This window comes from Panthera pardus, unplaced genomic scaffold, assembly GCF_024362965.1.
Source record: "Panthera pardus isolate Hobbes unplaced genomic scaffold, ASM2436296v1 HiC_scaffold_25, whole genome shotgun sequence".
Classification (NCBI taxonomy): domain Eukaryota; kingdom Metazoa; phylum Chordata; class Mammalia; order Carnivora; family Felidae; genus Panthera; species Panthera pardus.
The window spans coordinates 49,961,199-49,972,489 of NW_026526821.1; the positions used below are offsets into that span (position 1 = coordinate 49,961,199).

Consider the following 11,291-nt stretch of genomic DNA (forward strand, 5'->3'; position numbering starts at 1 on the left):
GACCACCACCACGATTTTATTCTTAAATAAATGCTCAGTCTAAGGCCAGGTTAGGCAGACAGGTGGGCAGAAAGCAGAGGAAGTGCAGGTCATGGGCACCTCCCCCGCTCTGAGAGGTGGGGCCCGCCCAAAGAGGCAGGGATGGCCTATGTAGGCAAGCAGGGTGTTCCAGGTGGGAGGGGCCAGTCAAACCATTAGAGTCCATTCTGTGTGTGCCAGGAAGGGACAGATGAATCCATCTCCCCATAATCTCACCAATGGTGCTGGAAAGCTCAGCGTGGTCCCAATACCCCATGCTTCCTGCACTTGGCTCCCCATGCCCAGCTCAGGAAGTGTGGGATCAACCAGCTGGAGGCTGGCCTGCTCTGTCACTGTCTTCCCAACAAGAGCTCAGGTTGAATGGCAACAAGAGGGAGAGGGGATCACATGCCTGCAATCTGTGTTTTCCACAAGGATCCGTGCTCCCAGCCATCTGGGGCAGGTGCCTCAGGTCTGCCGGGGCCTCCTCTGCCTGCCCCAGCTGGCATCTGAGTCCTCTCTCCAGGGGCATCGAAGATGCTGGCACCCCCTGGGCTCCAGAGTGCCAGGCTGCCAGAGCGAAGGAGAGGAGGGCAGAGGTCTTCATGCTCCTTTAGGCAGCAAGACTCAGTGCTGGCGCCCAGGTTCTGACTTCCCCAGGAATTCCCTAGACCAGGTGAGGACAACCATCAGCCAAACCCTGAGCCCACACCAGAGGTCCTGCCCCCTATGATCCTCAAAGGGCCCACCTGAGAAGGAGCCTGGAGGACCACCCCTACTCAGAAAGCCCGAGTTAAACAAACAGGTCACCAATGGCATTGGCTTGGTCAAATCCCAACCCTGTAGGATGAAGACCAGGTAACAGGCTACTATTCTTTGTTCTAAACTCTGAGCTATACTCTGGGCTAAATTTTCTGCATCATATTCCTTTTATGCTGGGGAAAATGACAACTCTAGAGCAAACCCACACACTCAGCTCACAGTCCCATCTCGGCAACCCAGGTCCATGATGCAGGAAATGGCAAACTGCTAAAGAAATGCAGCTTTGCCTCTGGACCTGCCAAGGCAGCCACAAGAGAGCTGAAGTGTGATGGGATAAAATTCAAGATGGCTGATTCAAATACTTCCATGCTCAGCTGCCCCAAGAAGGTGAATTCGCACCTGGGCCGGGAAGTGGACGGCTGCCTGCACCTTAGGTGGGAGGCAGGGAGACTTGGCAGCACCTGCCTGAGTGATGGAATAGGTCCCAGCACAAAAGCCTGGGCTCCTGGGTGGGGCCAGGCTGTGTCCAGTCCACACTGCCCTTTGCCACCGCCTTGCCCTTCAGGCTTGGTCTCTGCACCCAGGCACAAGACGGTAGCCCATGCCCTGGCCCTGGACAGTGGCCATCATGATGCAGCCAGGAGCACAGCCTCCCTTCAAGAAGCAGCTGGGGACAAATAAGCTTTTGAGAGCTAGCCCAGAGTCTCCCAAGTGCTGTGTGCACAGGGGCAGGACCTGACGGGTATGTGGGAAGGGACTGAGGCCTGACCTGCAGTGGCTGGGGTGCATGTCTACATGCTGGATGCTCCCCTGAGCATGGTGTCCATGCAGGCCGCACAGCCCATACCACAGGGAAATCACTGCCCTGTCTGATCATGGGAATGGTCCAGAAGGGAGGGGTGATAAACACTCAACCCCTCTCCATGGAGATGAAAGGCTCTTGAATCACAGTGACTCCTGGCCCCACTGAGGCAGCTTTAGAGGCTATGGCTGCTGCATGCCTGGCCTGAGCCGTCACCACCCAGGCGAGTTCCTGGTGAGGGGAGAATGCCTCACCTCAGTATCCGTGGGAGCTCAGGGCTCTTGTAGATATACTTGTGCCTGTAGCCGAGGTCTGAGTGAAAGGGAATAAACTGAACTTTGAAGTCTCGGAAGCTTCGAGATGGAGCAGCGATGTTGTAGAGCTGGGATGAGGAAGAGATGGGTCAGCACCCACAGATGGCAGCCCTGTGGGCAACCTGCCTGGTGGTCTCCCCACTATAGAGACCAGTGAGTGGCTGCTGCCTCCAAAGAGCAACCCAAGCTCCCAGCAAATAGCACTGCTGCAGCCTGCATGGCCTGGCCCAGGGAAAGGGGTGCTAGCAGGAGCCCAGCCCAGCCTTGGCTCCTCGGCCTGACGTTTGAGACCCTCTGTCCTCATGCCTATCTCCCAGATGGCCTTTCCTCAGAGGGCGGCAAGGCGGATGAGCCCACATTATGGGAAGAGCTGCCTGCTGTGAAATGGTATGCTGGCCAGAGTGCCCGGAGAAGTCCCACTGGTGGAGGATGCTGGGCATCCACCTCAGACTTCACTGTGTGCCGGGGTCAAGGTCAGTCAGCAGGTTGGCTCACAATCCATCCCACCCTGGAGACTGCTCGGCTCTGTGGGTCTGGGTATCTGCTGCTGGGCAGTCCTGTGTGCCTGCACTCTCTGAAGGGAGGGGACCTGGCCCTGCTGGAACTTGCTGGCACCCGGGCCTCACTCCCTCTAGGTTGCCCCTGTCCCTCACCATCACCATGCCAGGTGGTGCTCTCTCCATAGCACTCTCACTTACATATCTAGTGCTGCTTCCTGGCAGCAAAGGCAAAGCAAACTCAGCAAAAGCAAACACGGAGGCCCCACAACAGCATGGCATTTCTGTCATCAGTCCAATCCCAAAAACAAGAGAACAGACAAGAGGTCTGTATGAAGTCTACTGACTGAGATCCCCATGTTGGAGCCAAGGTGGGGCCACATCCTCCTCCTTGAGAGTTCTTTCCCTCCAGCCAACAACCAGTGAGTCCTCCTGCTGAATACCAGGTAGTGAAGTCCCTGTCACCCCAAGACCTCTGCACAGGGACCGGGAGCCATCTGCTTACTTCTCAGGTCTCCTCTGGCCATCACCAAATGTGCTGGTAAAGACGTTCACACCCTCAAACTTACCTTTGCTGATAAGGCATCAACTGTTGGCCTCCACCCCAATCCTGCTGACCTCCCTTGCTGTTCTCTTCCTCACAAGGGGCACCTGCCAGCAGCAGGACTCCCTCCACATCTGCCTAGGCCCAGCTGGCCCAAATGGGAGCCTGCTAGATGCCTGCCCACACCGGGAGTAGCACCTGACACCCACCTTTCTGCCGAGCTGGAAGGGCACAACTGGGTCGTCCTCAGCATGCAGGATGAGCAGGGAGCAGGAGATGTGCTTCACACTGTGGGAGGAGAAGGCACTAGACCAGGACCCTGGGAGTCTCTAGCCCTGCCTGTGGTTCAACAGCTACAATTCTGCTGGGCTTTTCACTAGAGAACTAAGTTGATTTCTCATATATCTCTACCAACATCTATTCAGTCAAGTCTAGAGATGGATTCACTCACCAAATCTGGCCCCTCCCTGTGTATTTTCTGAAAATTGAAAATAATTATTTTTGCCACTAGACATATTCTTTAAAAGTTACAAAACAGGGACGCCTGGGTGGCTCGGTCGGTTGAGTGTCTACTCTTGATTTTGGCTGAGGTCATGATCTCAGGGTCTCAGAAGCCTACTTAAGATCCTCTCCCCAACTCCCCACTTGCACATGAACACACACACTCTCTTTCTTAAACAAGTTACAAAACAGTATTTACATACCAAATAACTTAGGTGGTCCAGGAAATTTATTGCAAATGAATGCTACTAGCAATATGTTGGTAAAAAAGTCCATAACCTCTAACTTGTCTTTGTTGAAAAGGACATTTAAGGTACTCCTGAATGTTTACAAATAAATTAACAATTTCAATAGGTTCACATAATTCAAACCCTCCAATAAACCACATAATGGATGGGCTGTGGGACTGGATAGGCCCCGGAGTCTCTTGGCGGCCCCTCACTAAGCTCTCAGGTGAGCTGGTAGATATGGCACCCACCTGTTCCTGGTGGTTGCATTCTGATCTGGGGGCTCCATGAGGGCAGCACTGGGCAAGCCTGCCACCTGGCAGGACCTGGGCCAGGAGGCCTGACGCCCCACCAACGCCGAGCCCAGACAGCAAGTCTGCGCTTCTGCTAGTGGCACACCCGTATGCCCACTCTCCCCCTGTTCTGCTTCCAGGGAGGAGCATTTCTGGTGTGCGGGTGACACTGTGATAGTGGAATGGCTCATCTTTGCAGAATTTCCACAATAAGTAGTATGTCCTAACCTCTGCCCGCTCTGGGAAAGGCCTAGTTCCTATGCTGTCACCTTAGCAAGTATTTGGCAACCAAGCTGCCCAAGTGGGGGCTCCTGACTTCCAGTGGGTAAAGTAGTGCTGGCCCCCCAATGCTCAGCTGGGAGCGGGACCCAACACTCACTGTGGTGCTTGTTGTTGCGGTTTTAGAAGCAATCTTGCTTATTCAGATAACTCTTCTTTAAGTTCCTAAACAATAATATTTACAAACCAGCAGGTTTGGGGTTATGTTTGCTCAAATTTTAGTTTGTTCTATTTTTAGAACCAAAACACATAATTAAGGGGAAAAATATTCCATTTTTTCACATTCTGTTTCAAAGTGTAGACTTTAAATGCTAACTGAACATTTAGATAAGAATTTTTATCCTTTCCTTTTAATTTTTTTTGAAGAGATTAAAACCCATGAAATAAAGATATCACAAAGACAACATCAACAGAATCTGAACATTGTTCAAAGAAAGAATCCTTAACTAGAATTTTTAACTGTTGGTTGACCTAACAGAATTTTTTTTTAATCAAGTATTCTTTCTTATTTTTTTTAAGTTTATTCACTATTTTGAGAGAGAGACAGAGAGAGTGCAAGCAGGGAAGGGGCAGAGAGAGGAAGAGAGAGAGAATCCCAAGAAGGCTCCATGCTATCAGCACAGAGCCCCCCTTGGGGCTTGATCTCACTAACCGTGAGGTCATGACCTGAGCCGAAACCAAGAATGTTTAACTGACTGAGCCACCCAGGTACCCTTAGAAACATTTTTTTTTTTAATGTTTTTTATTTATTTTTGAGAGAGAGGGAGACAGAGTGCGAGTGGGGGAGGAGCAGAGAGAGAGGAAGATACAGAATCTGAAGCAGGCTCCAGACTCTGAGCTGTCAGCAACAGAGACCGACATGGGGCTCAAACCCACAAACCATGAGATCATGACATGAGCTGAAGTCAGACGCTTAACCGAGGCCACCCAGGCACCCTACCCTTAGAAATATTTTTAATAATGAACTTTGTAACATCTTTCTATAACCAAACATAAATCAAATGGGTGAGGCAGTCATTTTTTGAGTAACAGTTACTATTACTGCTTTAGAACCTGTCAGAAGTTCTGGTTTTGGCGGACTATTCACAAATAAAACAACTATGTGGGCATATTGTCTTTCTATTGCTTTAAAGCCATAGTCTTCAAAACCCTTTCTCTAAGTTGCAGCTGTCAGCCTGACCTGCCCTTTATGAAGGTCAAATGGTTAGAGAAGAACCCCCAGTATTCAGAATTCCATCCTATTTAATTAAAGTGACTAGTCCTGGGGGTGCTTTTCTAAATTCAAAAATGAGGTTTTCTACTACAGTACTCACTTTTCATCATTAGCAAATTTAATTCCACTGCTTGTAATGGGGTCGAGGAAGAACCAGTCAAACCCAGGGAAGTATCGATATATCTGAAGGCGACATGGAAACAACGTGCAGAAGCATCAATTAAAACAGCCATGGAGAAGTCAAGGGTGTTGAGTGCCCAGGGGTCTCCTCTGCTTCTGAGCTGGCTGACCTGTTGCCCCACCAAAGCTGTGCTGGGGTCCCCTGCCACCCTTGTCCCTGGACCACAGACTCCCTTCTAGAAGGGCCCCTGGACTGGCCATAGTGGGGTTGCCCACAAAATGGGCTCCCACACCTCAGACCAGCAGTTGGGACTGGCTCAGAGACCATACTTCCCACAGACATCAGGGCCTCCACCCCTGGGAAAACAGGGACTCATGTAACTTGGGCGAAAGCAACATCAAAGAAGTAAGACTATATAGAGGACTCCTCTGGTCTGCAACAGAGCAGCATGAGGTCAGGTGGTAAGCCACCCCCTCCACCCCCCCCCCCCCCCCAGAACACATGGTCAGCCAAGAAGCAGTGGGACAGAAGAGGACACAGAGAAGCCCCAGAGGATCCAAGGCCTTGATCCTGACAGGTAAGGAGGGCCTGATTCACTCTGGAATCCCCAGTAGGGTTTACCTGGGGCATCACCTGGAGACACAACTGGGAGAGCCTGGCAGCTTGCTGAGCACCATCCATGTGGACAGAGAGCAGGTGCACCCACCAGCTCCATGTCTGGGGAAGCAGCCAAGATAGCAGCTACCAGCCCGGGCTGGACCCCATGGGGCAAAGATGCCGGGTAGGCAAACCATGCCACAGAAACAAGGCCTCCTCAGGGTCCTGCTGCCCTTAGATGACCCAGCTGTAAACCCATCCTTCTCCCTGGCCATAGAGTTTTAACATTCCCGGACAGCTCTGTAGTCAGGCCAGTGCCCCAAACTAAACAAGGATTAATTTTTAATAAAATCTATATTCATTAGAATATTTAAATCATGTTTTATCATTATTTTCACTTTATACTTATTTACATAAAAGTTTCCTTTATAGTAATTATTTTAATAATGAAACTAGGCCAATTTTTAATAATATCTGTACTTGCCACTGAGAACGGATGGCTCTTAGCTTCTTCACGGATATTAGTGAATGGAGATTCCAATATAAGAGCATCAGGAGGCGTCTCTAGATAAATAAAACAAATAGGGAGCTCTGAGGTGGGCAAGAAGCCCCCACGGGGTAACTATGGGAGGGACTGGACCATGGACCCCAGCTGCCCGCCCAGCCAGCCTGCATGGTTGGTGCTCGGGAAGTGCCCATGCAAGGGGCCCACACAGGGGACACTTGGGTGACCATGATTCACTCCCCAAACCACACCTCCTAGAACTGTGTATCAGGAGCCCAACCCCTGAGGAGACTCTGCCAGCTACTTGAGAATCCATGGGGAAGGCAGGCCTGGTTCAGCTGAGGGTCTGCCCAGACCCCGGCCTCAACGCCCAGCCCACAGGACTCCGAGAAGACACCAAACGCTATTGCTGTGCCGCTCGTCCATCAGCACCCACCTCTCAAACATGCTGCCTGCCCTGCCCAGGCCCCAAGACCAGGAGGAGGCTGTGCCCACACAACCAGGACTCGAATTGACACACAAGCACCTACCTCGCTCACAGAGGCGCCGCACCAGGTTTGTTGCCACTCTGAGAAGGGAGGAAGAAACAGTTCAGTTGTATGATGACAAAAGTTGTTTTAAAGAAGACTGTTCTAGTCTTGAAAGTGGCCAGAGAAGAGGTAGGATCTGTGAAGTGGTTGGTGGGGCTCCAGGGGTGGGGGAGGGTGTGGACAAAGATGCCCCAGGACTGTGGTAGGCCCTGCTGCCCCTGCCATCAGCCAAACCCTCTGACAAGGATGGCGATGAGAGCCCCCAGGGCTCTTGCTGTCCCATGCAGACAGCCACGGCAGGACTGCCTGCTCCTCACTCTGCCCAGGCTCCTCTAGGCAGGCACATGCTTCACTCTCCCCGGCACTTCCCAGCCCATAGAACCCACCCAACTGCAGCACACTGTCTGAGGTGAGAAGCAAGGGGACAAGGGGGCCACAGCCACTGCACCCAAAGGAAAGGCTGTTGGAAAGGGACAGCTGCTGAAGGTCTTGGGACTCTGGGCCTTGAGCGCAGTGCTCCTTTTAGAAACACTCTGGACCTTACATCAGCAGAAGCGGTTCAGGCGGCCCCAAATGGAATATTAAACTGCTTCTCGTCTTGGCAGATGTAGGAAGGAAAGCACCCACTGCTGCCTCCCCAAAGTTCTCTGGTAAGCCAAATACAGGCTAAATGCATGTCATCAAAGCCCTGGCACTCAGGCTTGCCAGCCAGCACCTTCCCTCCAAAGCCAGGAGATGCAGAGCTCGAGTGCATCCAGGACTCCAGCCCTGTCCCGTTCTGCTCTGAAGACCTCTCCCTGAGGCATACTTTTACGGCAAGTGTGCCCATCCTTCCTGCAGAGGGAGATGGCCACCCCACGACTGCCCATGTGTGTCTCAAGTCACTTGTTGGGTTGAGGAGTTAAAGTAGCTCAAACTCTTCATGGTCTTCTGTAGCTCAAACTCTTCATGGCCTTCTGTGGTGCTTGATCCCCTGCCCCACCATGGGAATGAGGGACAAGGCTTGCTGGGACTAAGGGTGTCATCGGATCCAGAAGCCACTAGGGCACTCTTTGAGAGATCAGGTAGTAAGTTGCCCTGTGAAAACCTGTTCCCCCAAGGCTCTATCATGCTGCAAACTCACCCAGTGCCTAGGGAATGACCCCAAATATATACAGGGTTGTCTCCACTTCTTGCTTTGATCCAGTCAAAAACATGGAGTGCGTCATACGTCATGCCTCGCTCCGATGGCGTTCCTACTGAGTCTCCCCACCCTGGATGGAGAGGAGCAGCAAGTGGAGGAAGTTAAACCCAGCTCGTGGAAACTCTTGAGGAGCAGGCTCATCCCTTTCTTTCTCAACAGGCAGCCCAGGGCAGTCTGGGGCAATGGAAGTCTCTGCTACCACAAACTATAGCCCCATGTGCAGGGTGTCTGGACAAGCCTGTTCCTACTTCTCCCACTTCCTCACAACCCCAGTTACAACCCCTAAACCCAAACAGCCATCCACACACTCTCATCCTAGTCCAGATGAACAACTGTAGACGGGGGCAGTCTGACACAGATTCCTGCGAGCAAAAAGGACAGCAACCTCCTCAATGCTTAGGGCTTGCTGGTGGCTGGCCCAAGATGAAAGGTCAGTGAGACCCCAGCCCACCCAGGAGCCTCTGTAGGACAGAGCATCCCAGGGGGTCCCTGGGCCCAGTTTGGACTCCACGCCACCTATAGCCCAGCTAAAGACAGATGTGGGAAGTCAGACCAGGGCGTGAGGGAGAGGGATGGATTTCAGGCTCAAGGCAACTCTGACCCAGAAAGGGAAGGGGCTCTTAGCATAGCAGAGGAAAGCTAACCATCTGTGCCCCCGGACTGTATCTTCCCCCAGGGCCCTCCCCCTGGGCTCTTGGAAAGGGCAAGTGCCACTGTCATTTCCAGCAACTCAGCAGTGAGTCATCATCAAATGATCTGAAAGCACCACAAGGCTCAGAAAAAGCCAGTTCTGCTGCATAAGCAAAACCCACAGTTCGTGTGTACATGCCACCTCCCCTGGGCATCCCAAATGCCAGATTAGGGAAAGGACTATGCAGGAGATAATGCCAGACTGAGAGGCTTAGGGCATGGATGGGAGGATGGGACCCAAGGACAGGGAAATGTGGAGACACAGACAGACAGAGACCAGGATAGGGAGACACAGTCAGAGGGTGGGCTTAGAAATGCAGAAACTCAGTGAGAACTGGAAAGAAGAAGTGCTACGAGGGATTTCACTTCCTGGTAGAAGCACAGGGAGATGAACAAGGACGAAGGCCACCCCTTCTCATCACCCTCAGTTCTCCAGCACTCAGCAAGAACAGAAAACCCTTTTTAGCATGGAGAAAAGGATAAGTGGGTGAACTACTTTCCAGATCCTTTATCTGCAGTTTTTCCCAGCCCAGAATTTTCATCATGATGGAACATTCTTCTGTGAAAGAATCATCCCTGTTTTAGGCAGAATAACGGCCCCCACAGAGGTCTGTGTCCTCATCCCTGGAGCCTATGAATATGTTAAATTATGTGGCAAGCAGGGGGACTGAGGATGCAGAAAGAATTCAGGCCACTGATCAGTGAACTGATGGGCAATTATCAGCTCACCCACATGGGTACAAAGTAATCACCAGGGTCTATATAACAAGTGAGAGAGAAAGACAAAAGACGGGGTCAGAGTGACCAGACCCAAGAGGCCATGAGTCAAAGAACAAGGACAGCTTCGAGAAACTGGAAAAGGCAAGGAATCTGATTCTCCCAGAACCTCCTAAAGGGACTGGCCCTGCCAACACCTGGTATTCAGCCCAGAGGCTAAAGATTTTGTACTTTTGACCTCCAGAACTGCAAGATAATAACTCTGTGCTGTTTCAAGACATCAAGTTTGTGGTAATTTGTTACAGAAGCAAGAAGAAACTAACACAACCCCCATATCCTCGCAGTGAGGGTATTGACACCGCTGCCCCACCCCACAAGATCAGGCTAAGCTGGCCAAGCAGCCCTTTGACTTCTGACCTCTGCTGTTGAGACTACAGGAGGCCTATACTTCTCCCAGTCAACACAAAGTATTTTCCTGGCTCATTAAGGTGCACACATCAAACTGTGGGTTTTCAATCTCTTCAGGGGCAAGCCCCCTGATTCATTCAAGAAAGAAAATATATTAAGGGGCAAGAAGAAGAATCTACCTTCTCCTAAGAGTTCTTTTTCCTGCTTTCAGAACTTCAGCAAGACAAGCTCTCCTGCCTATAAACTGTGTCTGCTGACCAGCTTTGGGGGGTTCTGAATCCAATAAAGAAGAAAAAAGACAGTATTTTCTACATTGAAAATGCTGCTGACAGAGGATATATGCTGGGGTTCCAGGCACCGGAGCCTCCACTTCAGGAAGGATGCCCTGCATCTGTGTGAAGGACACACATGGTCCCTCCACCACCTTTCCACATTTGCCATCACCACAGGTTGGGGCACCACAAGCTGCTAGCACTGTTTAAGCCTCTCAGGGTGATGCCTGCACAGCAGACCCTGAAGTGAGCACTGGGAGGGCCCAGACACGCACTTGCAAAAGAACTCACCTCTGTAGTCAAAGGTGACCACGTGGTAACCAAGGGAACTCAGCACCTGTAAAGTGAAAAATAAATATCTGGGCAACAAATCCATGCATCCTGGATCGAGGGCAACTTGCCTCCGACTAAACCCAGCCTAATTCAGTCTTAGTGCCCTGCACACAATGGGAGCTTAATAAAGACTGTTACCATGCTGCCCCATTCCCCATTATAAAACCCAGATGTCAACTGCTGCTACAGGACACGGGTGTGCCCTCTGCCTCAGGAATATAGGAAGAATGGCTCTCCCACAGGTGAGACTGCTAGAGTACCTCCACACTCACATGGGCTCACAGGGCAGACACCCAGAGACCAGAGACCCAGGGGGAGGGCCTCTATGGTGCAGAGACTGCATCTGGGATCCTGACTGCAACCTAGCATTTCTCAGACTTTAAGTTTCTGTTGAATTTTTCTGTTATAAGAACAAAATCCCTCCAGACTGTATGATCTCTTGCATTACATAACTATTCACAGCCCTTGCCTGAGCCCTCCTGGAG

General features: G+C 51.4%; 1 protein-coding gene across 2 annotated transcripts in view; it reads right to left on the bottom strand.

Moving 5' to 3' along the window:
• ABHD12 (abhydrolase domain containing 12, lysophospholipase) overlaps positions 1-11,291 on the bottom strand; it is an 84,778-nt gene continuing 73,487 nt past the window's right edge. For both annotated transcript variants that reach the window (XM_019437180.2, XM_019437181.2), the window contains exons 6-13: positions 10,765-10,810; positions 8,327-8,456; positions 7,204-7,241; positions 6,653-6,732; positions 5,551-5,633; positions 3,147-3,225; positions 1,837-1,964; positions 1-685 (exon numbers count right to left, since the gene is read on the bottom strand). In XM_019437180.2, coding sequence (XP_019292725.1) covers positions 646-685; positions 1,837-1,964; positions 3,147-3,225; positions 5,551-5,633; positions 6,653-6,732; positions 7,204-7,241; positions 8,327-8,456; positions 10,765-10,810 — 624 coding nt within the window. In that variant the 3' untranslated portion in view covers positions 1-645. The remainder of the gene's footprint in view (positions 686-1,836; positions 1,965-3,146; positions 3,226-5,550; positions 5,634-6,652; positions 6,733-7,203; positions 7,242-8,326; positions 8,457-10,764; positions 10,811-11,291) is intronic.